General features: G+C 41.4%; 1 protein-coding gene across 1 annotated transcript in view; it reads left to right on the forward strand.

Moving 5' to 3' along the window:
- Positions 1 to 27,884, forward strand: part of LOC110084610 (titin) — a 299,695-nt gene that overhangs the window by 183,284 nt on the left and 88,527 nt on the right. The window contains exons 180-222 of the mRNA XM_078386905.1: positions 651 to 777; positions 887 to 1,150; positions 1,260 to 1,526; positions 1,694 to 1,957; positions 2,060 to 2,199; positions 2,338 to 2,464; positions 2,599 to 2,865; positions 2,981 to 3,247; positions 4,530 to 4,796; positions 4,990 to 5,129; positions 6,398 to 6,524; positions 7,678 to 7,820; positions 9,794 to 9,917; positions 10,139 to 10,405; positions 11,244 to 11,341; positions 11,637 to 11,805; positions 11,942 to 12,208; positions 12,451 to 12,717; positions 12,824 to 13,102; positions 13,210 to 13,618; positions 13,722 to 13,846; positions 13,953 to 14,219; positions 15,201 to 15,470; positions 15,925 to 16,227; positions 16,324 to 16,626; positions 17,189 to 17,376; positions 17,481 to 17,595; positions 18,724 to 19,008; positions 19,743 to 19,894; positions 20,022 to 20,169; positions 20,484 to 20,661; positions 20,763 to 20,884; positions 22,001 to 22,288; positions 22,380 to 22,676; positions 23,052 to 23,238; positions 24,119 to 24,234; positions 24,329 to 24,628; positions 24,831 to 25,130; positions 25,227 to 25,332; positions 26,115 to 26,311; positions 26,524 to 26,829; positions 26,945 to 27,223; positions 27,502 to 27,801. Coding sequence (XP_078243031.1) covers positions 651 to 777; positions 887 to 1,150; positions 1,260 to 1,526; positions 1,694 to 1,957; positions 2,060 to 2,199; positions 2,338 to 2,464; positions 2,599 to 2,865; positions 2,981 to 3,247; positions 4,530 to 4,796; positions 4,990 to 5,129; positions 6,398 to 6,524; positions 7,678 to 7,820; positions 9,794 to 9,917; positions 10,139 to 10,405; positions 11,244 to 11,341; positions 11,637 to 11,805; positions 11,942 to 12,208; positions 12,451 to 12,717; positions 12,824 to 13,102; positions 13,210 to 13,618; positions 13,722 to 13,846; positions 13,953 to 14,219; positions 15,201 to 15,470; positions 15,925 to 16,227; positions 16,324 to 16,626; positions 17,189 to 17,376; positions 17,481 to 17,595; positions 18,724 to 19,008; positions 19,743 to 19,894; positions 20,022 to 20,169; positions 20,484 to 20,661; positions 20,763 to 20,884; positions 22,001 to 22,288; positions 22,380 to 22,676; positions 23,052 to 23,238; positions 24,119 to 24,234; positions 24,329 to 24,628; positions 24,831 to 25,130; positions 25,227 to 25,332; positions 26,115 to 26,311; positions 26,524 to 26,829; positions 26,945 to 27,223; positions 27,502 to 27,801 — 9,412 coding nt within the window. The remainder of the gene's footprint in view (positions 1 to 650; positions 778 to 886; positions 1,151 to 1,259; positions 1,527 to 1,693; positions 1,958 to 2,059; positions 2,200 to 2,337; positions 2,465 to 2,598; positions 2,866 to 2,980; positions 3,248 to 4,529; positions 4,797 to 4,989; positions 5,130 to 6,397; positions 6,525 to 7,677; positions 7,821 to 9,793; positions 9,918 to 10,138; positions 10,406 to 11,243; positions 11,342 to 11,636; positions 11,806 to 11,941; positions 12,209 to 12,450; positions 12,718 to 12,823; positions 13,103 to 13,209; positions 13,619 to 13,721; positions 13,847 to 13,952; positions 14,220 to 15,200; positions 15,471 to 15,924; positions 16,228 to 16,323; positions 16,627 to 17,188; positions 17,377 to 17,480; positions 17,596 to 18,723; positions 19,009 to 19,742; positions 19,895 to 20,021; positions 20,170 to 20,483; positions 20,662 to 20,762; positions 20,885 to 22,000; positions 22,289 to 22,379; positions 22,677 to 23,051; positions 23,239 to 24,118; positions 24,235 to 24,328; positions 24,629 to 24,830; positions 25,131 to 25,226; positions 25,333 to 26,114; positions 26,312 to 26,523; positions 26,830 to 26,944; positions 27,224 to 27,501; positions 27,802 to 27,884) is intronic.

A 27,884-nucleotide genomic window follows, 5' to 3' on the forward strand; every position in this document is an offset into this window, starting at 1 on the left:
TCAGCTGAGTCGACAAATATAATATTTGCAGTGCCCGCCTAAATAACAAGGTTTTTGATGACTTTTTAAATTTCGCTAGTGAAGGGGCCAGACGAATTGCGGGGGGCAGGATGTGTTGTTCCACAGCCAAGGAGCAACCGCTGAGAAGGCCTGGTTTCTCATCTTCTCCCTCCGGGCCTCTCTCGGGGTTAGCCTCCTCAGCCAGCCTGCTTGGGATGTTCTTGTAGGATGGGCAGCTCTTGTTTGAAGCTGGCCTTCTGCCAGGTAATGAGGTCCCAAACTGTTTCGGGCTTCGTAAGTTAGAAACAACACCTTGAAAAATGTGAAGTTTTAAAAAATCAAAAGCTGGAGGAATAACCAATTATTCTAGCACATCTAGAATTTTAGCATATTTCTAGGGGGGTTGTATGTGTGTGGAAATGTACTAGGAATTGCAGAGTATTAATTACTGAAGCTTTTGAAAAGCCCCAAACTTTGTTTAGCTGAGAGGGAAGGAAAGGTGAAAGCACCTTGCCCATAACTATATACCTCTGTACTACACCTTGTTATTGCTTTATGTAGGCTGCTTTGTAAGATTTTTTTTTTATAATACCACATGTTGTGTTGAGAATTCCGCTTTCTTGACTACAAAATGCTGGATTTTTCCCCAGACCTGTGAAATCAAATCAGACGGTGGAAAACGCTTCTTGACCTTACACAAAGTCAAATTAGACCAGGCTGGAGAGGTTCTCTACCAGGCATTGAATGCAGTTACTTCAGCTATCCTGACAGTGAAAGGTAAGATGTTCCTGCTGCCAATGTCTCTGACAGAGGCTCAAACATTTCTTGCCCTGTATAACTGTGGGGGATTTAAAAAAACAACTAAATTTTTAAACTTCATTTGCAGAAATTGAGCTTGACTTCGCTGTGCCTCTGAAAGATGTAACTGTTCCAGAGAAGCGGCAAGCAAGGTTCGAATGTGTCCTCACCAGGGAAGCCAACGTCATGTGGTCGAAAGGCACTGACATCATCAAAGTTGGAGAGAAATTTGACATAATTGCCGATGGAAAGAAACATATCCTGGTCATTAATGATTCTCAGTTTGACGATGAAGGAGAGTACACCGCTGAAGTTGAAGGGAAGAAAACCACAGCCAGGCTCTTTGTAGAAGGCAAGTGTGTTACTGTGGAGAATGTTGTAGAAGGTAGAAGAGGAACTAGTATTTTGAAACTTCCATTGGCTGGGAGTATGTTACACTCACTGTCGTGCCTCTGTTTCAGGTGTCAGGCTGAAATTCATCTCCCCCCTCAAAGACCAGACAGTGAAGGAAGGAGAAACAGCACACTTTGAATTCGAACTATCCCATGAAGGTATGCCAGTGACCTGGTATAAAAATGACAAGAAGCTCCATACAAGGAGAACTGTTCACATCACCGCAGAAGGGAAGAAACACAAACTAGAGATACAAGAAGTGACACTGGATGACATCTCTGAAATCAAGGCTGTAGTCAAAAACCTGCACACACAGGCACATCTGAAGGTGTTAGGTAATATTTTGTCCTGTCCTGTTGCTTCTTGGATCTGTTTGTATTTACCTTTATGTACTTGAATCTTTTTAATGTTTTGACTGGAATCCACACTTTTTATGTGTTCTTTGTAATTACTAACCTCTTGAACATATTAATCACATCCTACCCCGACTCATATCTTATAGAGGCAGACCCCTATTTCACTGTGAAATTGCAAGACTATACTGCTACCGAGAAAGATGATGTCGTTCTGGAGTGTGAACTTAGCAAAGATGTGCCAGTGAAGTGGTATAAGGATGGTGAGGAACTTACCGCTTCCAAGAAAATTTCCATAAAGACTGACGGCAAACGCCGCATATTAAAAATTAAAAAGGTGTCCGATGCTGACAAGGGAAATTATGAATGTAACTGTGGAACTGACAAGACAAATTCTGAATTTAAGGTTGAGGGTAAGTGATTGTCCTCCTTCAGAAAGATCTTTCCAGAACCTTTTCCATGTATTGAGTGAGTTAGGGAATCTAAGAGAGAGATATATATCTCTTTACTTTCAGCTCGACTAATAAAAATAGAGCGTCCTCTGTATGGAGTGGAAGTATTTGTTGGTGAGACGGCTCGATTTGAGGTTGAGGTTTCTGAGCCTGATGTCCATGCAATTTGGAAGCTAAAGGGAGAAACTTTAACACCTTCACCTGTAAGTCTGTTTAAAAAAAGACACAAATAAATAATAGTACCGGTTTTTTTTTTAAAAAAAAAAAAACTTCATTATGAGTTAAGGAGAATAAGTGATTAGGACAAATTTGTTGTTTTTTCCCCCCCTAATAATAATCAGGAATGTGAAATTATTGAAGACGGCAAGAAGCACATCCTGGTCCTTTACAATTGCAAATTGGATATGACAGGAGAAGTGTCCTTCCAGGCTGCCAATGCTAAAAGCGCAGCTAATCTGAAAGTGAAAGGTAGGCTCCAGGAAATGCCAGTTCTAAGCCCGTCTTGCAAAGTTTTCCTAATATCCACCAGCAAACAACCCATTTGCTGGAGTAGTTGATAGCAGTACGTTCCTGACACTCTCCGTTACCTGATTTGATTTCAGAACTGCCTCTCATCTTTATAACGCCGCTCAGTGATGTCAAAGTCTTTGAGAAGGATGAAGCTAAGTTTGAGTGTGAGGTGTCAAGGGAACCCAAGAGTTTCCGTTGGTTGAAAGGAACCCAGGAGCTCAAAGGAGATGAAAGGTTTGAAATCATACCAGAAGGCACAAAGCATGCCCTGGTTATTAAGACTGTGGCTTTTGAAGATGAAGCTAAATATATGTTTGAGGCGGAAGACAAACGAACAACGGCAAAGCTGATCATTGAAGGTTTGTTCCCTCCCCACCCCCACCCCCGGTTCTACTGACAGTGTGTTTGGTTTTCATATTTGTATCATTTTATTCATCACAGTCTTAACTTTAATGAGAAACTTTTATGGTTTAGGCATTCGGCTGCAATTCATTACGCCTCTCAAGGATGTTACAGCAAAAGAACGCGAGACTGCAGAATTCACTGTAGAGTTGTCCCACGATAATATCCCTGTCATCTGGTATAAGAACGATCAGCGGCTCCATACCAGCAAGTTTGTTTCAATGAAAGATGATGGCAAATTCCATACGCTGACATTTAAAGATCTCAATATTGACGATACATCTCAAATCAGAGTGGAAGCCATGGGCAAATCATGTGAAGCAAAACTTACCGTCCTTGGTATGTGTGACCTGAGTTTGGTTGACGTAATGGATCTGCGTAGATACAGTCTCCTCAGAAGTACACCACGATGTACATTCAAACTCCACCCTTATGAATACCATTCTCCTTTGGGAAAACTGTTCCCATCTTCCAAGGAGGTCCTGCTCTTTTTGGAGCAGCTAACTCAGCCTCAGGAAGGAGTAGAGCCTTCTTGGTAGCCGCCCCAATTCTTTGGAACTCTTTTCAAGAGTGGCCGTCCTCTGGCCTCTGACATCTTTTGGTGGATTCCTTGCTTTCAGGGAAGCTTTCAGGAATTCCCTGCTCATCAGTGTTGCACTCTGTTATATTGTTGTCACTCTGTGTCTTGGTTTTTTAACATGACAACAGCCCATACCTTTCACATAAAGGTATGGGCTGTCTGTGACATCTCTCTGTGGCATCTTCAGCTGAGGCTGTGAAAGACTCTTTGGAACCTGCTGAAAGTTAGATGAGGGAATATTTCACTAGCTGGACCAACAGTCTGACTGAGTATAAAGCAGCCTCCTGTGTTCCTTCTCCACATTTTTCCCATGTATTTTTTGCAACTTAAAAACCAAGCAATACTCTTCCATTTTCTTCAGTCTTTGGATAGCAACACTAGTTTTCATGTCTCCATATAGGTCTGCTGTTATTTCCTTTTATGTTGCTGTTGTTTTATTTTTGTTTTACGGCAGCATTGTTCCTTTTAAACATTTTTTTTTTTAGATTGTGGTTTTGTCTGAGTTTGTTTCGGTTTGTGGTGAGCCGCCTTATGAATTGTCCATGTATGTGTGTGCATATGTAAGTGTGAGTGTGTATATGCACACATACATGCATGCACAGAAAGGCGGGGTATAAATCTCTTTAAAAGCCATATAAAATATGTAGCTTCTGGATCACCTGAGAAATACATTTCCTACAGTGCTAAGCTGAGACAGTTTTCTAAAAGCAAAATCAGCAACTTTATCGGTGGGGTCGCCATGTTATTCTGGGTCGGCAAAACCAACCAGAAATCTTGTGGCATCTTAAAGACTAGCGGGCTTTATTTGGCATAAACTTTTGTGGACTGTAGGCCACTTCTTCAAACTCTTCCCCTCCCCCTCCTGAATAATTAGGACTTGCTTCCTACATGTTATTAATCTTGTTTTCAGAAAGCTCTCACCCTTTCCAAATCATCCGTTACAAAGGAGAAGCATAATTTAAGCTAACTTGAGTAAGTTGCTCAATCTTTGGGGCGTATGGATAATAACTCGGAATGTCCCGTATTCACCTTGACTTGCAGAAGGGGATCCGTATTTTACGGGGAAGCTTCAAGATTACACCGCTGTGGAGAAAGATGAAGTTGTTTTACAATGTGAAATTAGTAAAGCCAATGCTCCGGTAAAATGGTTTAAAGATGGGAAAGAACTGACTCCGTCTAAGAATGTTGTTATCAAGGCAGATGGCAAAAAGAGAATCCTGATCCTCAAGAAAGCCTTGAAGAAAGACATTGGCCAATATACTTGTGACTGTGGCACTGACCAGACGTCTGCCAAGCTCAATATCGAAGGCAAGTTCCTCTTTACCGATGCGTTCTTATTGCAGTAAAATTTAGGTCCCTGTGAGGATCATTCTGCTGAAAGGCAAGAAACGTATCTTGGAGATGCCTTCTCATTTCTTCTGCAGTAAAATGTTGCTCGCTAGGCTTTGTCCTAGAAGCCAACAACATGGTCTCATGGGCTTCTTTTTTCCTCCCCTTGCAGAGCGCGATATTCTGATTGTGCGCCCCCTCTACAGTGTGGAAATATTTGAGACAGAGATGGCTCGTTTTGAAACAGAAATCTCTGAGGAGGATGTTCATGGCAACTGGAAACTGAAAGGGGAGCCCTTGACTCAGTCCCCTGTAAGGAACAGTACCCAACATTTGTCGCATTTCTTTGTAAAAGAAAGGAATGTAATGAAAGAGAGCTCCTGGGGGTGCTCTTTAAGAAGCTGGGATCCAGTTCACAGATCTGGTTGTTGGAATACATTCTGTTTGCGGATGGCGTCCAGCCCTCCCCACATCAGATGGTTGGCATCCTGTGCAGAGAGAAGGGGGGGCAGACTCTTTCAGCCTCAGTCAAGCTTCTTCACTTCTCTTCTTTAACAACATGTTTTCATTTCCGCTTCTTAAATTTCAGTTGGAATTTAAGGAGATGGAAATAGTATTGTGTATCATTCCATTTAAAAATAATAATTTTTAAAATACAGTGAGGATGACACTAAGTCTGTGGTGGTGGGGAAAGGTTTTTTTAAAAATCAAAAACAAGTTATTGAGATGGTATTTCAAACTGCAGTCATTCTGGCTTCTTTAGACCCGGGCATTAGGCTAGGTGGGGTGATTGAAAATATATAGTGCAAGAGAAAATAATCATTTTTCTGAATGGGAAAGATACTTAGCAGTAATGTAAAGATGGCAGAGTGGTTCTGGAATCATAGTGGAGTCTACAATTTTCAATGAAATATCTTAGTTTCATTTAATATGATCTGAGACTTCAGGAGCTAACAACTACAACCAACGAGTTTGTAGTAACCATAGGGAAATGAAAGAGTCCAAAGCTAGTGAAAAAAAAAATCTCCAAACAGTGTATGGGCATCAGCTCAGGTAGTGATCAAAACTGATGAGGAATGTCACTGGTGTTGCCAGTATAACATTTTAGGCCTGTAAACAAAGTTTGACTAAAATTCAGTGGGTGGTCTCCAAAGATGGTATGTGCACTAGGAAGCTCTACATATCATTGCAAAGCACTAGGCCCAAATTTGCCTCTCCTTCAGCAACTGTCTGCAGTTCAGCCCATACTGCTCAAGGGGATTCCTGACCCTCTGGAGTAGTTTTCAGGGCAGTGAAAAAAACAGAGTAAATTGGGGGGACGGAGAGAAAGATCAGTTGTACAGCTTGCCTTCCAATCACACCGCCATGAAGCATGACCCAATAGAAGTAAGAAATGGCAAACATTCTGTACACCTTTTTTTCCTGAGAATGTTCCTGTTATAGTATTCATGCCCCAAGGTGATGTGATTGCACAATAGCAATTCTGAGTGGTATCAGTGAGCTCCTCATCCCAAAATATTTGAGAACTATCATTGTCGATCAAGCATTATACAATGTTTTCTTCTCTTTGTTCCTGAAAGGACTGTGAGATTAAAGAAGAAGGTAAAAGGCACTGTGCTGTACTCTACAATGTGCGCTTGGACCAGGCTGGTCCTGTAGACTTCCAGGCAGCCAATGCCAAATCAAGTGCTCATCTTCGAGTGAAACGTAAGCATCCTGCCAATGTACCTATAAGACAATTAATATTTACATCAGTGCTTGAACCCAACCGATTCATTCATTCATTCATTCATTCATTCATTCGTTCGTTCGTTCGTTCGTTCGTTCGTTCGTTCATTCATTCATTCATTCATTCATTCATTTGATTTTTGTCCCAGCTTTGTCCCCTAGTTGCTGATCCAAGGCAGCATGCAAATATTTGAAATCAACAATTAGTTAAACAAGTTAAAAGTATACCCATTTAAAACATTTTTTTAAAAACTATACATTTTAAAAGATCTGTGTCATAGTATTCTACATCATCCACTGTAGTCCTAGAAATTGGAAGGTGAATAAGGAGGGAGGCCAGTGAGATAACCATGGAGTTGTGGATATTTTCTAGCACATTGATATCGCTCTGCCACTGTATAAAGCAGATTTTTTAAAAAAAAAATTTAATTAATTAATTACATTTATACCCCACCCATCTAGACAGAAGTCTACTCTGAGCTTAAATTTAAAATTCTAAAATAATTTTTCATGTTTCTTTTAGATCATGGGGTAAAAAAAGTAGTGGTTTATGCAAAGGGTTTTCATTTGTTGATTACCAGTAGATGGTTGGTTGGTTGGGGGAAGAAGGGGGAAAAGGCAATAGCAAGAATAATTGGAAGATGCCCTTACATAATCAAAGGTTCTGAAATTGGAATTAGTTCAGGCGAACTATTTGCTGCACTTGCCATTTCAGGTTTAAGATCTGAGCGATAACACCATGCTGACAGCTGTGGAAAGTGCTAGTAGCTTGATAGACAGCGATACCCTACACTCTTGGTGACCACTTGTCCCCCAGTCCAATTGTAGGCCTTGCTATTTTGGAAGGCACATTCCTTATCTAGCCAGAGGCATGCAGGGCTTGGCAGGAGGACAGAGTCACTTTCTTGCTGATCTTTTCATTTAGAAGGTACAGGCTCAGGGAACAGGGAATCTCCAGTGGCCAGCCTTCCCCCACTGGGAACCCTAAGGATCCCGACCGTGCTAGGGAACTGAAGTACGGTAGCTTCCGTACAGTTATCCACCCTCTCTCCTCCTCTTGGTGGAAGGCACTATGGTAGTTCATAAGGACTGGAAGTGGCTAATCTGAGGATGATTTCTTCTTTTCGTCAAGCGCGTGTGATTGGTCTGCTGAGACCTCTCAAGGATGTAACTGTGACAGCTGGGGAAACAGCCACCTTTGAATGTGAGCTCTCCTATGAGGGAATTGTCGTGGAATGGTTCTTGAAAGGACAGAAACTGGAACCCAGTGACAAGGTACAGAGGAAAGTCTTTTCCCTCCCTCCCTCCCTTCCTCCCTTCCCCTCCTACTTCACTGTCTGCTCCCTTTTCTTTCCCTTCTTTCTCCTATCTTTCCCCCTTCTTTTTCTCTACTGCTTTTACACACAAACTAGCAAGCCTACAGAACATGAGGCCGACAACATAGTCCTGTACACCCTTTAAGTGGGAGTGAGCCTGTGTGAGCTCAGTGAAGTTACTTCTGAGTAGACACACTTTGTTATAAAGCATTGTCATATAAAGCTATTATAGTTATCTAGACATTGCATTGTAACTACTGTAACTATTATAAAGTAACATTTGAAAGGTAATTTTTCATATGTAAAAACTGCATGATGAGTAGCAGAAGATTTGAAACATCCCAAGCTGGTAGACAACACGCTTGTGGAGATTTTATGTCACTTCTGACCCCAAGGGACAGGGAGTATTCTGGTATTTCTAGAGGAATTTATGACCATTCATTTGTATTTCCTGATTCTTTCTGTCCTATGAATGTGAAGCTGGGATTTAGTTCTGCACATAAGGGGATTAAGGAGATTGAAATTCCATTTCAGGCATCTGAGCAGACTTCCAGATAACTTTCTCGACAGAAGTGCTCGCTGAGCATTTCTCACTTGCTATTTTTAACCCTTCCTCAAGTGTGCTGTTAGTGTTGAGATGTGAACAGCCTGGTATGCTGTTCACTGAATATTTAGAAATGCAACATTAAGCTATATATTAGAAGTAAAGGTATCGATGGAGCAGATTTGCATTCCGTTAAATATTTCTTTGATCCTGGTTTTTTAGATCCTCTGTTTGGGTGGTTCTCCATTTTCTTTAGAGGGAAGATTGGTGCAAAGACAATGTCCAAAGGAAATTATAGATAGATCTATATGTTAAAAAAGAGGCCTTGTTAATGGAAGTTTAGAATCTTAAAACTGCAGAGCTAGAAGGGATCCTATGGATCATCAAGTCCAGCCCCTGTCAAGGAATCACAGTGGAGGAATCAAACTCCCAACTTTTGGCTCCATAGCCAAAGACCTCAACCCCTTCATGAAAGTTTAGAATTTACCGTTGTGTTTTCAGACTAATTGAAATATGCACTTTTTGTCATGTGTTATATACAAATTAGCACATTAGGCTGAATTAAAAGGATAAATAGTTACTATTCATGAGATAAATATTGTGATGATTATAAGGGATTGTTTATCTTTTTTTTTGTTTTAATTTCATCAGCTGCTCAATAATCAGGGTTCCAAAGGAGATGAATGGATCAAACCAAATTAAAATCACATCTTTTTAGAAAATGCCAGTTAATAAGAGCATAAAATCAGTGAAGACGATAACATAAAACAAGAAAATAAGCAAATTGGAATGCTAGGTTAAATGCAGTTTTATTAATCATAATTACTTCTCCTTTTTATATAATCAATTTACCAAGCTGTCTGTTTTGTTTCTGAATTATCCGTGGGCATCATTGAAATGGGTCTGTAATAACACAAGGGATGGAATCTGGAACATTATGCCCCAGTTCAGTTTGGGAATGTTGTGAATGAAGAAGCAAGGTTGCCCTGCACACCTCTTCACATCTGGATGGGGAATTATGGTGCAATCAAGGGCTGCTATCTCATTTTGTATTAAATAGAGACTGGGCACATTGATGTTTTTTTGAAAATGTTTAAAATCCACGAAATAGCTATTTAGCAGGGGATCCTAGAGTCAGATTACGGTAATCCCCCCAGTAGAGGAACCTAGAGTCAATTTAATTCCCCTAGCTCTTCTTTCCCTGAACTGTTCTCAAGAAATCACTCACTAAATTCCATGAACTTCTTGTACTGTATATTCATAGGAATGCCATGATACAGGGATCAAATTCTGAATTTATGGCAGCACAAATATACTAAAAGAGATATTTAGGACAGAGTTGCACTGTAGATGATTGCCAAATATGTTCTTAATGTCTTTGTTCGAAGGTTGTCCCTCGTGCTGAAGGAAGAGTTCATAGCCTTGTTCTCAGAGATGTGAAACTCACAGATGCTGGAGAAGTTACACTGACTGCAAAGGACTTCAAAACCAAAGCAAATCTTTTCGTAAAAGGTCAGCAGGTTAAAGTATCACCACCTTCCTTTATCCATATGCTTCACGCTCCTGATCTTGACTGAAGCTTTTCAGCCAAGGTTTCCTAATCTAGGCAAAATGCTTAGTTGAACCTTTTTGGCATCAAAATACAAAACACAATTTGGGGCATCTCCCCCCCCCGCCCCGTTAAGTAAGAATGGCTATTTGGTGTTACAGTTTTGTATTTCTGTCTTCCTCAGAACCACCTGTTGAATTTACTAAACCTCTTGAGGACCAGACAGTAGAGGAGGAGGCCACTGCTGTGCTCGAATGTGAAGTGTCCAGGGAAAATGCACCTGTCAAGTGGTTCAAGAATGGCCAGGAAATTCACAAGACCAAGAAATATGACATCATTGCTGACGGCAGAGTCAGAAAACTGATCATTCATGGCTGCACACTGGATGATGCTAAAACCTACACTTGTGATGCTAAAGATTTCAAGACCTCTTGCTTCTTGAATGTTGAGCGTAAGTCTACTTACCAACTGTGGCGTTCACCCTCGTGCCCCCTTGCTTGACCATCAAGACTCAGAGCACACGAAGGCAAACAATTCCCTCTTTTACACTGCTGCCACCAGGTGATCACTAAATCACCATTACTTCAGGAAGATAAAGATTCAGGTCCACACTTCAAAGTCTTTTTAAATATAACTTTTGTTTATTGATTACAGAAATTGATAGAGATTCATTAATATCTTCTTTACGTAAATTTATTATTAACAACATTCTTCTATTTGATAATACACTCCTAACTCTAATCACTCAGATTTCCCCAAACTCCACATTCTATCTCCTTCTCCACTCCCTCACTCTACTCATGAATCCCTGACTCTTGACTCTCCCTCTCAGGCTCTGCCTCTTATAACATCTCTCTTGGCTCCGCCTCTCAGCAACATGAATATTCATGAACAATCAACATAGCAAAACATGAACCATTGACATAATAAAGGGGAACACTACACCAGGCCGCCTAGAGTGGTCGTATAGACCAGATAGGCGGGATATAAATCAAATAAATAAATAAACAGGTCCTTACAATGTCCTACATTCATACTTGCCTTATAAAGTGGGCATCTGATTGATGTCATATTGCTGTGGGGGGTGTCAGTGTTATACCATGCCTCCAGCTCATTCCGTAGAGTGTTTTTCTTTATCTGGGAGAGTGGGATTCATATGTTAATTGATTTGCTTTTGCCTGTGGGATTGCCAGTATATAGTTAAGAAGACCTTAGATACGAGCTGTAATTTTAATACAACTGTGATCAACTTTAAACTTGAAACATTTGTGTTTTTCTTTTATCTTTAGCACCACATGTTGAATTTACCAAGCCTCTTACTGATCTTGAAGTTAGAGAAAAGGAAGTGGCTCGGTTTGAATGTGAAATTTCTCGACCAACAGTTAAGGTCTGTAACATTGGCATTTCTAATAGTTGAGCTTTTCAGCAGGGGTTGTATATTATACAGTATTTGTTGCACCTCTTAGAAACTCCACCTTCTATTTTTCTTGAAAACAGTTCTTGAAGAATAAGGCTTGTTAGGAGGTTGGCTTATGATTTAGCTTAAAATCATTCATTCATATTAATTTGTTTGTACCAATACATATATGTTTCAGTTTTTTAGTTATTACTTCCATTGATATTATAATATCCTTGCTTTTAATTTTAACCCCTTTCTTATTCTATAAATATTTTAAATACAGTCAAAGTGGTTTAGGGATGGCGTGGAAATCAGAAAAGGCAAGAAATACGACATCATCACTAAAGGTGCCCAGAGGATACTTGTTATCAACAAATGCCTACTCGATGATGAAGCAGAATATGCCTGTGAAGCCAAAACTGCCCGAACCTCCGGCATGCTTACTGTGATAGGTAAAATCAAGTCACTTTTTCTGCTTATTCTAGGGGGAAGAACCATGAATTGATTACCAGTGTGTACAAATACAACTACATTTCATTCATTCATTCATTCATTCATTCATTCGTTTGTTTGTGTGTTTGTTTGCAGAAGAGGAAGCTGTGTTTACCAAAAATCTTCCGAATATTGAGGCCAATGAAACAGACACGGTCAAATTGATCTGTGAGGTGTCAAAGCCGGGTGCAGACGTAACCTGGTTCAAAGGGGACGAGGAGCTGCCTGATGGCGGGCGATACGAACAGATTGCTGAAGGCCGGAAGAGGATATTGGTCATCCACAATGCTCGCCTTGATGACGCAGGGGCCTACAGCTGCAAGCTCCCAAGCACTAAGACAACTGGCAAGCTGAAAGTGAATGGTAAGAAATTTACACTGGTATCTTTCACAAGCAACTACTGCCAGGAGACATGTATGTGATTCAGCAGAGACAGTGAAGTTTCCAATTTGATTTTGGGCCCCTTTTCTTTCCTTAATATGCCCAGCATGAAAAGCATGCCAGGTTTTGTATCAAGTGAAGGTAATTTTTGGTTTCAATTATACAAGGCTATCCACTATCCTCATACTGAAAACTAATGCCAAACAAATGCACTTTTTTTTCAGAACTCGCTGCAGAATTTATCACCAGACCCCAGAACATTGAAGTACTTGAAGGAGAAAGGGCGGAATTTGTCTGCTCAGTATCCAAAGAAGCTTTTGAAGTCCAGTGGCTAAAGGCTGATACTGTTCTTGAAGCAGGTGATAAGTATGACATCATTTCTGATGGCAAAAAGCGGATCCTGGTTGTTAAGGAGTCAGTCCTTGATGACGAGGGAACTTACGCTGTCATGGTTGGTGACGCCAAAGCAAAAGCACGATTGAGAGTAATTGGTAAGCTTTTTGGAGAATTTTTAATACATTTGGGAGTGTATTGTTTTTCTTTACAAGGAAGCAACTTACTGAAATATGTGAATGATATATTCCATTCAAATTACAGAAAAACTCCGGATTGTTATTCCACTGAAGGACCAAGAAGTTAAAGAGGGACAAGAGCTTGTCTTTAATTGTGAAGTGAATACCGAAGGTGCTAAGGCTAAGTGGTACAAAAATGAAGAACCAATATTTGATAGTGCAAAATACATCATTGTCCATAAAGACCTTATTTATACTCTGAGAATCCGAGATGCCCAGATGAATGACCAAGCAACCTACACTGCAGCACTTACAAACCAAAGAGGAGAACACGTCAAGACTTCGGCGGCTTTAACTGTGCTTGGTGAGGACGTGGTCTGAATTTTCTAGCAATACGGTCTTTATTTTGATGATAAAAAGTAACCTCATTGTGTGATTTTTGTTTGTTTTTTAAAAATCCGTCTCTAACAGAGGAGGATCTCAGAATCGTTGAGCCTCTTGAGGACATCGAAACGATGGAGAAGAAATCTGTTACATTCTGGTGCAAAGTTAACCGTCTCAATGTAACCCTCCATTGGACAAAGAACGGCGAAGAAATCACCTTTGACCGCCGTGTTTTGTACAAAGTGGATAAATACAAGCACTCACTGATCATTAAAAACTGTGGATTCGTGGATGAAGGGGAATACACAGTCACCGCTGGACAAGACAAATCCGTGGCGGAGCTTATTATCACGGAGGCACCTACTGATTTCATTGAGCACTTGCAGGACCAGACTGTCACTGAATTTGACGATGCTGTCTTTACTTGCCAGCTCTCCAAAGAGAAAGCAAGTGTGAAATGGTACAGAAATGGAAGAGAAATCAAAGAGGGCAAAAAGTAGGTGCAGTGTCTTTTACTGGGTGCTCGTACAGTACAATCCTTGTAGTGGCTCTTGTTTCTAAATATGTAATTTCTCTTTTCCACCCCCTCCAATGTAAAGGTACCAATTTGAAAAGGATGGAAATTTGCACCGATTAATTATAAAAGAGTGCAGACCAGAGGATGAATGCGAGTATTCCTGTGGAGTGGATGACAGGAGATCCAGAGCAAGACTTTTTGTTGAGGGTATGTTTACAAGTTCAAGATCAATTGATTTTTTCTCTCTGAAGGAGGGAAAAATACACACGCACACAAACCAACCTAATGTAAAAATTATTGATTTTTCTACCAGAAATTCCTGTGGAAATCATCCGGCCACCACAAGATATTTATGAAGCTCCGGGCTCTGATGTCATCTTCTATGCAGAATTGAATAAAGATAAGGTGGAGGTCAAATGGCTGAGAAATAACATGATTATAGTCCAGGGAGATAAACATCAAATGATGAGTGAAGGAAAGGTCCATAGGCTACAAGTCTGTGACATAAAGCCACGTGACCAAGGAGAATATCGGTTTATTGCCAAAGACAAAGAAGCTCGAGCTAAACTAGAATTGGCAGGTAAGTCTTTGGAGGTTTATGAATAAATAATGGGAAATGATGTTTACAAGACTAATGCAAATGTTTCCATTCTTTTTCTCGATGCTAATTACTAACGGTAACAAAGAAATAGGCAACTTGTTTGTTGTGCATCTTACTCAGTAGCGGACCTACTTTTTGAGGCCCCTGAAGCTTGAACTGTTACAAGGGGCCCTTTGCAACCAGCAACGAGGTCTGGGTAACCCCTGTTATCTTCTTCAGTGGGGGGTGTTCCATGACAGATCACCAAAGCTTGTTTAAAAAATGTGGGCTCTTCTGGGATTAGGGGCCCTGAAGTTTAAGCTTCATTAGTTTCATAGTCAGTCCATTCCAGTTCTACTTAGATTCGTATCTGCTTAAGCAGGAGACAAGAAATGTTGTGTTTTGCACAAGCAGGCCAACATGGCTCTCTTTTTCCCAGCTTCCCCACTCTTTCTGTACAGAAACTACTGATCTCTTGAAATGTGAGGATGTCTCCCTCTTAATATTGTCATTAATATCTTACAAGCAATGCCTTTCTGTGACTTGAATTATAACCCTTTGCACTTTAACCTCTGTGTTTCTGGAAATCAGAAAGAGCTATAATTATCTACATGTAATATTATAGGTCACTGGTTCTTAACCTTGGGTTACTCAGGAGTTTTGGACTGCAACTCCCAGAAGCCTTCCCCACCAACTGTGCTGGCTGGGGTTTCTGGGAGTTGCAGTTCAAAAACATCCAAGTAACAAAGGTTAAGAACCACTGTTATAGGCAACAGTAGGGCTGCCCTGGTCTCTGAGAGTCAAGGTGGGACACATACAACACACGAGCAGTTATAATTTGGGCTCACCTGAAATGGCCATAAATTGAAAACTTGCTTAAAGTACATCCTACATCTCTGCATCAGAATCCACACTAAATGAATGCTTATCAGATGTATCTTGAAAATGCCCCTTCTCTCACTGCTTTGCTGTTTTCACTAGCTGCTCCACGAATAAAGGCGGCTGATCAGAACCTTGTGGTAGATGTCGGGCAACCGTTGACCATGATTGTTCCATATGATGCCTATCCACGAGCCGAAGCGGAATGGTTTAAAGAAGATGAAGCCTTGCCGACTCTGACAGTGGATACAACAGCTGAGAGCAGTACCTTCAGAATTTATGAAGCAAAGCCATCACACAGAGGAAATTACAAAGTCATACTTAAAAATAAACATGGCCAAGCTGAAGCACGCATCCATGTTCAAGTTATTGGTAAGCTTGTCACTTCCTCCATCTAGAGTGTTGGCTGCATTTTTATTTCATTTTGAAAGAACAGTTAATAAACAAGGTGCTTGTACATTTATGCAGAAATAGAGTAATAATAACATGCTACCAAGTCAATTCCAACTTATCATGCTCCTTTTCAGGTTTTAGGGTACTCTGGTTTACCATTCCCTCCTTTTAGGGGGTGCCCTGCAACTTGTCCAAAGCTGTAGAGGTTGGCTCTTCTCCCGAGAGGCACAGTGGAGAATCAAACTTCCAACCACACCTAACATACTGAGCTAACCAGCCAGCGCAGTAATAGAAGGCCCTGTATGATGGCAAAGTGGAGCTAGAAAATGGGAGCAGAATCCCATCCGTATATCTCATTGCATTATTACTGCCTCTGTCAACCTCAAAGCAAATCTTCTCATTTAACTAAATTAGGTTTTCCCTTTCCTCCCAGATGTCCCTGGACCGGTTAGAAACCTGGAAGTCACTGAAACATTTGATGGTGAAGTGAGCCTCGCCTGGGAAGAACCAGAAAGTGATGGTGGTAGTAAAATCACTGGTTATGTTGTTGAAAGGCGTGACATCAAGCGGAAGACCTGGATTTTGGCAACTGATCGTGCCGACAGTTGTGAATACACAGTGACTGGCCTGCAAAGGGGTGGAGTTGAGTACCTCTTCCGTGTCAGTGCGAAAAACAGAGTGGGGACTGGAGAGCCCGTGGAAACAGACAAACCTGTTGAGGCAAAGAGCCGATTTGGTAAGAAAGTGGTTCAGAATTCTTTAAGGAAAGTGGTTTGTTTATCAAGCACAGGAATGTTGTGCATCTTTCATTCTCCTTCTCCCTCCCTTGCAGAGGTTCCAGGTCCTCCTCTCAATGTACAAGTTGTTGATGTGAACAGATCTGGCGCAACTCTGACTTGGGAGCCACCAGAATACGACGGAGGCACTCCGATTACGGGCTATGTTGTTGAATTGCGTGATAGAGCTTCCATCAAATGGGAGCCAGCCATGACCACAGGGCCAGACGATTTATCTGCAACATTGACGGATGTGGTGGAAAACAAAGAATACTTTTTCAGAATCAGGGCTCAGAACCAGGTTGGAGTTGGCAAGCCTAGTGCTTCTACCCATGCGGTGAAGATTATGGATCCAATCAGTGAGTAAGAGGGTGGCGGTACAGCATTTGGACACATTTTTTGCTCAGTAACTGCCAATAACAATATTTGTTTGATGAAGATGAACAAAGACGAGATATGAGCTGAATTAGGAAAGATCAGAATGTCTGAATGAAAGTTCATTTTGTGTGTGGGGGGGTGTTAATTCACAAGAATCCATTGCTCCTCCTCTGTTGTGAAGTTCAGCAGTCTCAGAAACCGAGGACAGCAGTGGTGGCACCTAGCACCCCAAGAAGCACCAATGCTTCTTGGGGTGCTAGGTGGGATGATGAATAGATACAAGATTTTTGATCCACCTCTTGAGAGACTCTATTCTTAGCAAGAACATTACCTTTTGTTTCTTTAAAGAATGGTCCATGTCATAAAGTACCTTCACTTGTAACAGTTTTCAAGGAGAGTCATTTGCCTTGAACTGACGCCTAATTCCACCCCCCCCCCAACATTGGGGGACCAGTTGCCTAATAGGTCTTTAGATTCTGGGAAATATTGTGTCCTTCCTGAAGTGAGCAATAAATAAATCAAGGGAACGGTTGTGTTTTACAGAAAAGCCAAGTCCTCCTATTAATCTTGATCATTCTGACCAAACGAAGACATCTGTGAAACTTACATGGGAACCTCCTCTGAAAGATGGAGGCAGTCCAGTTTTGGGCTATATCATCGAGAGACGTGAGGAGGGAACAGACAACTGGGTCCGCTGTAACCCAAAGCTTGTGCCTAGTCTTAACTACAAGGTAAGGCTTTCATTTCTGAGCTAAAATATTTTTATAGCAATGTGTTTTTTTCAAAAGGGTTGCTGACCATTTAATGTTGATTACAATTGGCACTGTCTTTATAGGTCACTGGACTGACACCGCTAGCCAAGTATTATTACAGAGTATCTGCAGAAAATGCTGCTGGAGTATCAGACCCGGCTGAAGCGATTGGACCACTGACTGCGGATGATACTCATGGTAAATAGATTTCATTGAACAAACTTAATCAAATTGTTTGAAATACTAGTCCTGATTATTAAAAACAGTGGCGTAAATCTAGTTCATAGTGCCAACTATGATCCATTGAACCCTTTGGTTACCTTTGGTAAGTCAATACTAATGAAAGTCCTATAGATTCAGTGGACCTGCCCTCGCTGGGAGTAAGGATGTAATGAATACTTGCAATTTTTTTCATCCTCAATGCTTCGCCAAAAAATTACCATACAGCCTGTTGAAAAGAATAAGCCAGATTTTTCACTCTTGTATGAGAGTTTGTTCAAATGATACTTTTCATCAAGAGCAGCGTTAGGGAAAAAACACACACACACACACAAAGCTGTTGTTTTGTGTACTCAAATATTATATTTTGTGAAAAAAAATATGTAAACATTTCTTTGAGTCCTGTAGAAAATACATGATTTTCTCTGGGAAATATGAGGTTTTTGCAGAAAAAAAAATACATCCTTGAGTTTTCCACAAAAGCATGCTAAAATCAAAGAATGTATAAAAACTCTCAGAATCGTGTCTGGCATAGAGAAATATTCAAACATTTTTCATATTACATACATTCCTGTTTGGGATTAGCATTATAACATTGGAGTTCAGTCCAATGCTATATTGTATTGCCCTCCTAAGTCAGGTTGATGCCACAACCAATTCATAATTCCTGCTTTCAAAAGTTGTCATGTTAAAATATTCTTACTACAAAGCAGCTATATTAAAATGAATGAAGCATTAACATTCCAAGGAATTGTTCTGCTATACATTCACAACTTTAATTCTGCTTAAAATGGAATAAGCTTCTTACCAGCTTTCTACATTGCCAGCTTCATCAAATTGTACAAACATGGCATTATAATCTGTTCTCAACAAGAAAAACATTTTCTGGAGGCATCTGCAGTAAAGCAAGTAAAAATATTACATTGAGGTCAACTGAGAAATCTAAGATTGGTGTAAATTTTGAATTTAGGAGCTGCAGGGGAGCTGAAGAATTTCTATGTATCTTTCCTGGGTCTTTGCATCTCTAGAACAGCTATAGTTTTGTTGCTGTTTTGGAACAAATAACACTTGAAAAATTAATCGGCATAATATGTCCTTGTGTTTCAGTTGGACCTACAATGGACTTAAGTGGATTTAAAGATGGACTTGAAGTTATCGTCCCAGAACCACTAAAAATACGTGTTCCTATCACTGGTTATCCAGTACCAACTGCCACGTGGTCAGTGGGTGACAAAGTATTAGAACAAGGTGGTCGGGTGAAAATTGAGACTTCAATTGCCTTTGCACAGCTTATTATTACTCCCAGTGAACGACCAGATAAAGGCATCTATACCTTGAAATTAGAAAATCCTGTGTCCTCTGTATCGGGAGAAATTGATGTCAACGTCATTGGTGAGCGATCCAATATATTGTTATGAATGTTAATGAGTTTTGAGTTGTGTACATGACTGTAAAAGTTTGTGTTTAGCAAATTTCCTTTCATTACCAATATTAAGCAACAACATTCTGAAGTTCTATAACAGAAGGCACCTCACTTTTGCATTGTTTAAACATAAATTATTTCCCAATAAAAAGATTACAGAAAGCAGGCAGATGTAACTAAATATTTTATTGAATGCATCAAAATAGGTAGAATATAAATCATTGCCTTTCAACAAATGTATATGTGCTTATTAACTCGTGCTCTAAACAGGGGTCCCCAACCCCCAGTCTGTGGCCCTGTACCGGGCCATAGCCTTGGCAGGATTGGGCCATGGAGACAAATCTCCCATTTCCCTGCACGCATGCCCCCCCACGCACATACATACGCATGTACGCCCCCCCCACATATGTGCATGAACGCATGGATGCCCCACCCATGGACGCACAGATGCACACACACTACACCCAGGTATGCATGGACACACACCCGGCCCCTCCATATGCATGCATAGACGCCCCACCCACCCATGCACGGATGCCCTGCCCCCACATGCACCGATGCACACACACCCTACCCACGTATGCACAGATGTTGTCCCCCCCGGCCCACCTGCTGAACTGGTCCACGTTCAAAAATGGTTGGGGAGCACTGCTCTAGAAAATGATTACTGGGTTACAATAAGATACATATTATGTTTTTTTAGCTCGCCCAAGTGCACCAAGAGAATTAAAGGTTGGCGACATAACTAGGAACTCAGTACAGCTAACATGGGAGCCACCTGAAAACGATGGAGGAAGCCCACTGACTGGCTACGTTGTTGAGAAACGGGAAGTCAGCCGCAAAACCTGGATCAAAGTACGTTATTTTAAAATGCAATGTGTGGTTGGGTTTGTGTTTCCAATCTGCCATGTTGGACGGCACGCCAAATGTTTTGCGTTAAAAAACAGCAAGAACAACTCCCTGGATCCTCTTTGATTTTCAGGTTATCGACAATGTCCTTGACCAAGAGTTCATCGTACCTGATCTTGCCCAAGGGAAAGAATATTTGTTCAGGGTTTGTGCTTGCAACAAATGTGGAGCAGGGGAACCAGCATATATTGATGAACCTGTCAACATGTCAGCACCTGCAAGTAAGCTATGGTCACTACTTATTATTTCACATGGGTTTCTATGGAGTAAGGCAGGTTTGGTGTCAGGGGTTGACATGTCTACTGGGAAAGTGTAAGGCATAGATCCTGAAGCAGGAAGAACTTTGCCCAACAAGTCTTTAAAGTAAGCATTAAGTAAGAAAATCAGGGTGCCACCTTGAGTACCCTTTGATTCAGGGAGGAGACTGTGGGATTGAAACCAGTGAGAGAAGGGTGGTCTAAAGGGATGAAAGAACAGGGAAACCCAGGCTAGCATAAGTTCCTGAAGGTTCTTCTTGCTTTAAACTCCTTTTCAGCTGTGCCTGATCCACCAGAGAATGTTAAATGGAGGGACCCAACATCCAAATCCATTTTCCTGACATGGGAACCCCCCAAATATGATGGCGGCTCACGTATCAAAGGTTATATTGTTGAAAAATGCCAGCGTGGCACTGACAAATGGGAGCCTTGCGGTGACCCAATCATTGAGACCAAGTAAGTGTTCCTAGTAGGAAGAAAGGGTTTTTTCCCCTACTAAATTAAATCCTTAAATTTAACAATGTTATAAACACCGAAATTATTTTTCGGCTTAACAGAATGGAAGTAACGAAACTTAAGGAAGGAGAATGGTATGCATACCGTGTGAAGGCTCTGAACAGGATGGGAGCGAGTAAACCGAGCAAGCCAACGGACGACATTCAGGCAGTGGACGCAATGGGTAAGAATTTGTTTCAGTCACTTCAAGATTTAGCCTCTTCTCTAGAAAATATTAATGGAAGTACATCTGTTGCACACTTGTCAAGAGGCAGTGTGGTGTAATGGATAGAGTGACTGACCAGGGCTCAGAAGACCTGGGTTCAAATCTCTGCTTGGCCCTGGAAACTCACGGGTGGGCAGCACTGATAAAGCCAGTCCTGAAATGTCTTACATAGATGAAAACTCAATTAAGGGTAAATCGGATGCAACTTCATGGCAAATAACACCTCTGTCATTCAAATATGTCGTATGACCAGATGAGCAGGATATAAATCAAATAAATAAATAAATAAATAAACAAATAAATAAATAAATAAATAAATAAATAAATAAATGTATAAAGTGGGCATTATATATATGACAAATATTGATTTATTTATATTTCTGTCATTTGCATACAGCCCTATTAGTGCACAGCACTATTCTGGGTAGTGTACAGTACATATAAAAACAATGTAACACAAGACAAAACAAAACATGAAAACTCAACAACAACAAACCAGGAATTAGCCCCAAAGGGTGCAGAATACATAGCAGCAGTACAGGTGGTACAGTTCAAGAGAGGCTGCCTCTGAAGGACTCTTGAACAAGATGCGTCTTCAACAGCCTCTTAGAATTCAGGAGGGAGGGAGCCGGGTGGAGCTCCAACGGGGGGGGGGTGATTCCAAAGAGATAGACCCACTGCAGAGAAGGCCTGGCCTCTTGCTCAAGATTTGCCAACCTCCTTTTGGCATAGCTACCTGAAGGAGCATAGCCTGAGGGGATCTGGTGGCACAGGAGGATAAGCTTGGCTAGAGATGCTCCTAAAAGTAACGTGGTCCCAAACCATGAAGGGCTTTCTAAGCAAGCCTCAAAACCTTGAACATAATCTGGGGACACAATGGGTAATCAGTGTAGGCGAGCCAGGACCGGGGATATGTGTTCAAATCTACTCACATATGCCACCTGCCTAGCAGCTGCATTCTGAACCCACTGCAGTCTTCAGGTCAGCCTCCAGAGAAGCCAGACACACATACAGAGCATTCCAGGAGTCACTCCTGTTAAATATTAACACTTTCTTCATCATCTGTAAAACCAGAGGCCCCAGAGATTTTCCTAGACGTGAAACTACTGGCTGGAATCACGGTCAAAGCCGGAACGAAAATTGAGCTGCCAGCAAGAGTCACTGGAAAGCCTGAGCCTCGGATTACCTGGACGAAAGCTGACCATGTCCTGAGACCTGATAAAAGAATATCCATTGAGACCAAGCCTAACCAGTCCATAGTCACAATAACAGACAGCAAGAGAGACGACAGTGGCACCTATATTATTGAAGCTGTAAATACCAGTGGCCGGGCAACTGCAGTTGTTGAAGTTAATGTTCTAGGTGAGTTTTGTGTTCTATGAATCACTCTTTGTGTTTTTTCTACTTAAAGACTGAAACAGAAGACGTTCAAACTCTTCTTTTGCCTCCACAGATAAGCCTGGTCCACCAGCTGCGTTTGATGTGTCTGACATTACAAATGTGTCTTGTTTATTGACCTGGAATCCTCCGCGAGATGACGGCGGCTCCAGAATCACAAACTATGTCCTAGAACAACGAGCTGCAGACAGCGAAATATGGCACAAGCTGTCATCCACCATCAAAGAGACAAACTTCAAAGTGACAAACCTAACGCCTCATAAAGAATACATCTTCAGAGTTAGTGCAGAAAACATGTATGGAGTTGGAGAACCAGTCCAGTCTGAGCCTATGATCGCTAAGTATCCCTTTGGTGAGTCAACTTACTTGATAGGAAGGGATATTTGTCCAGATACAACTGCCATTAGGAAGTTACTGAAAATCCCCTCTGTGTAGCAACCACTCAAAAAAAAAAGGGGGATTTTGTAACTACCATCAAAGCAGCACTTTCTGTCATTTTATCTTCACACTGTTGCCAGTGGCACGGAGGGAAGCTTTTAGGTGAGGTCAATGTACACAATGAGCTGGTAAACGTAAATAGCTTGCCCAGTGAAAGAGCAGCTAGACAGATTCTGTCTTCAGTAGCTTCCATATGGCAGTGGTTTCAACAGGCTACTATAGATGATTTCTCATGCGTTGCAAATAATATGAATAATCATTGTGGTTTTTACCTTTTTTTGTTGTTCAGATACGCCAGGCCCTCCAACACAAGTTCAACCAGTTGAGATCACTAAAGATTCTGTAACATTAACGTGGGCTGAACCAGATGACGATGGGGGCAGCCCTATCACTGGTTACTGGGTTGAGCGGTTAGACCCTAGCCAAGACAAATGGGTCCGATGCCATAAAATACCCGTTAAGGATACAACATTCAAGTAAGACCATAATATCTTCCTATAATAAGATAGATATAAAGGCTGAAAAGAAAAATATGTATCATTATTATAATTTTATTTAAAAAGTTCACTTTCTTGCATTTTTGGCTCAGTATCAAATATCAGAAAAAAATAATTTGTGCCCTGTAATTGCTCCAAATAATTGACTTGCTGCCTATGCTTCAGGTCTACATTAGTTAGTGGAAGTATCCATTCTGAAGCTGTGTTCAGAACCGTCCAGCAGTGCCATATAGGAACCAGGGCAACAGTGTGTCCCATTGCATGAGTGATCAGTAGCATCAGTTGCTATTCTTCCATCAATAGGAGGGCTAAGTTCTCTAAGGGTGGTTCTTTGTCATTGCAATACTTTGTATGATCCATGCTAGTCTCCCAAAGGAAAAGTAGCACAGTGCGCAATCAGATGGCAAAACAGCTTGTAATTTGGACAGCTTGTGGCATGATCTGGTGCGAGCTATTTCCTGGCAATCACACAACGTAAGGACAGTTATGCTCCACCTTAACCCCAATCCACACCCAAGCTGGACCTCTTTGGTTTAGCAGCACTGCGGCTCCTTTTAGGGGCCAAGCTGGAGCAATTCCTAGATGGGCAGAATGATCATTTTAAGGGAGACTGGTCTTGGCATAACAACCCTTCCGGGTGTGATTACAGGCATGATCCATTATCACCTTCTGATCATGCCCACAGATCTTCTGCCTTTTGTGGTTCCTGAGAATTTGAATTGCTAACATACTGAAATCATATTATACCTATGGGAATGATATTGGCTAAGACATATGTGTTATGCACCTGTGTTGACAAAGAAGTTTAATTTTCATATGGACACTGTTTAACGCAGCTGCATTCTCATCTTTACTTTAGGGTGAAAGGTCTTATGAACCATAAGAAGTACAAGTTCCGTGTCTTGGCAGAGAATCTTGCTGGACCAGGAAAACCAAGCAAAGCAACAGAGCCAATCTTAGTGAAGGATCCTATTGGTATGGAGTTTTTTTTGTCTTGCATTAACTATATAACTTAATCCAAAGTGTTACTTTGGGCTTTCAGATCTAATTCTTTTAAATTTATGTCCAGATCCACCATGGCCTCCTGGAAAACCAACGGTGAAAGATGTTGGCAAGACCTCGTGTTTCCTGCAGTGGACAAAGCCGGAACATGATGGTGGGGCCAAAATTGAGTCGTACGTCATTGAGTTGTTGAAGACTGGGACAGATGAGTGGGTGAGAGTGGCTGATGGCATTCCCACCCCAGAACACTTCCTCAAGGGGCTCATGGAGAAACAAGAGTACTCATTCCGTGTCAGAGCTGTGAACAAAGCTGGAGAAAGTGAGCCTAGTGAACCCAGCGATCCCGTCTTGTGCAAGGAGAGACTGAGTGAGTAGCTCTTTCTTGGAAACGTGCCGTATGTTCAGAGTGCAATGGAAGCGTGAAAACATCTTCCCTCCTTCACTTTTCCCTTTGAGCCACTTTTTATCTTCTTCTTCTTTATGGAGCTCCTCCTGACTCTTTCCAAAGATCTACGTAACACAGGAGGTGCCCTTTCAAGCATAACTCTTTTTGTTCCATACTTCTGCAGATCCCCCTTCACCGCCTCGATGGCTTGAGGTCATTAATATTACTAAGAACACAGCGGACCTTAAATGGACGGTACCAGAACGCGATGGGGGCTCTCCCATTACAAATTACATTGTTGAAAAGAGAGATGTGCGACGGAAAGGCTGGCAGACTGTCGACACCACCGTGAAGGACACAAAATACACCGTGACTCCCTTAACGGAAGGCTCCCTGTATGTGTTCCGTGTGGCTGCCGAGAATGCAGTGGGACAGAGTGACTACTGTGAAATTGAGGATTCTGTACTTGCTAAAGATACCTTCAGTGAGTCTTCAGTGCATGTGGTTTAAATAGTTCCAACTAACTGGGTCATTGTGCTATGCTTTTTGGATTTCCTAACATTAATCTGATTTATTTTAGCTACTCCTGGAGCCCCATATGCACTGACACCGGTTGAAGTGACAAAGAGACATGTGGACTTGAAATGGCAACCGCCAAAGAATGATGGTGGCAGACCCATTCTGCGGTAAGTATTTGTTGAAATGGATCGTAAAGTTGGGGGTGAGGGGCAATGTATTGATAGAAAGGAATTAACTATATCTAACGCTCCCAAATGAAGAGCTTTCTGTTCTAGAAACTAGGAGGAAAATCAAGTCAAGTATGGAGAACTTAAGTAATCCATGAATTGATAACGAACAGGTTACTAGTATGGTATGATTTTTAATAGGCACATATTCTAATGCATAGTAAAGACTGGGGCATGTATCCTACATTGACAGTATTCTAATTTGATTGTCTATATTCACCCAGAGGAGAATAGTATTTCTAAACTGAACTGGAAAACTACAGAAAAGGGATTTCGTTGCTAAAGGGTTATGAAATGCAGAGACTGAATCCAGAAGAGGATACTTTAGATAAGGTGAAACTAGGCTTGGAAAGAATGACATTGGCTTGCTGGGAAGAAGGAAGTTCATCAGAGTACTGTAATGTCAAAAAAAGAGGACTGTCTCTACTTCAAATACCAACTTGTACAGCTAGCTATTCTGTAAGCACAGCTCTCTCAGAACACTGCAAGAAGGCTGACTGGAATCAGCCGGCAGGGAATTTTGTATGTAAAGCAGTGAAAACAGAAGGAAAGATATGAAAGTGGACTAGATCCATTAAATGTCTGCTGAGTATATTGTAGGCATTGATTATTGCATTCGTCATGTTTTATACCTAAAATGGTTGTTTTCCTTTAAAACAAGTAGTCTCTCATTGATTTCATTGTGCGTGATTTCACATTATCTTCTAACGTCCTTCGCACAGCTATGTCATTGAAAAGAAAGAGAAGCTTGGCACACGCTGGGTGAAGGCTGGCAAGACGGCCGGCCCTGACTGTAACTTCAGAGTAACCGACGTCATTGAAGGCACTGAAGTGCAGTTCCAGGTTCGTGCTGAAAATGAAGCTGGCTGCGGTCATCCTAGCGAACCCACGGATATCCTGCCAATTGAAGACCCAACAAGTGAGTTACAATGAAAATTTTGGCAGGGAAATATGGGTGATGCTTACAGCTTGGAAAAGTTACTTTTATAGGCCACAGCTCCCAGAATCCCCTAGCCTGAATTGCTAGTGCTGTGCTGGCTGCGGCATTCTGGGAGTTGTAGTCCAGATGAATCTTTTCACGATCTGGCCATGGCAAACAATCTTGTAACATTCTTTTTTCTGTCCTGGCAGGTCCTCCTTCACCTCCTCTGGATTTGCATGTGACAGATGCAAGCAGGAAACACATTTCAATTGCCTGGAAACCACCCGAGAAAAATGGTGGAAGTCCTATAATTGGGTACAATATTGAACTGTGCGAAGCAGGAACTGAGAAATGGATGAGAATAAATTCCCGGCCGATCAAAGACTTGAAATATAAAGCAGAAGAAGGCATTGTGCCTGACAAGGAGTATGTTCTTCGGGTCAGAGCCGTCAACGCTATAGGAGCCAGCGAGCCATCAGACATATCAGAAAATGTTGTCGCCAAAGATCCAGATTGTAAATATACTTCTTTCCAAAGCTATCATAAAACAGATGATCTTTGCAAAATCTTGTTGGCACACTCACTGAAATAATCTGGGATACTTCTGTTTTTGTTTTTTTTTTAAATCAGGCAATCCAACTGTTGATATCAAGACGAAAGACCTTGTTGTCGTTGAAGGGGAAAAGTTAAGCATCCCTGTTCCGTTTAGAGCTGTCCCATCTCCAACCATTGCCTGGCATAAAAATGGGAAAGAGCTTAAAGCAGGCGAGCGAACAACCATAAAAAGTGACTACAGCTCTGCTTTGGTGGAAGTAACGAACGTAGTCCATGCTGATGCTGGCGTTTACACAATTACCTTGGAGAACAGGCTAGGTTCCACAACTGGCACGGTCAATGTCAAAGTAATAGGTAATTAAATTTTTTTTATTAATAGTCATGCTAATTAGCCTTATAATGATGAATACTGAGGCAAGAGGCTCTGTTTCTGACTTTTTAGCAGATGAAGACCGTTCTTTTGGTTTTGGGCAGAAAGCACAATAAACAAACCACTTATATGATTGGCCTAAGGAACTGCCATTTTTATACATGTGGACATAGACGTAATAGGCTTGTTTAAGTACAGTTTCCAAGCCCACTGATATTTATATAATTCACGCTGAAATGTATGCATATTGTTCCTTGAACAGGTCTGCCTGGGCAATGCCAAAATATTAAGGCAAGTGAAGTGACTAAAAATTCATGCAAAGTGACTTGGGAGCCACCAGAGTTTGATGGCAATACTCCCATATTGCATTACGTTCTGGAACGAAGGGAAGCTGGTCGGAGAACATACATACCAGTCATGTCTGGTGAGAACAAACTGGCATGGCAAGTAAAAGATCTTATACCGAATGGCGAATACTACTTCCGTGTTAAAGCTGTCAATAAAATTGGAGGAGGTGAATATCTTGAACTAAGAAATCCGGTCATTGCAGAGGATCCAAAGCGTAAGTTTTTCTGTGGTTGGATAAGCACATCAATAGCCTGAAATTTAAAATTGTTTCCCCATGCCTTCTGTCCGTTGGCATGC

Source organism: Pogona vitticeps, chromosome 1 (assembly GCF_051106095.1).
Source record: "Pogona vitticeps strain Pit_001003342236 chromosome 1, PviZW2.1, whole genome shotgun sequence".
Lineage (NCBI taxonomy): Eukaryota > Metazoa > Chordata > Lepidosauria > Squamata > Agamidae > Pogona > Pogona vitticeps.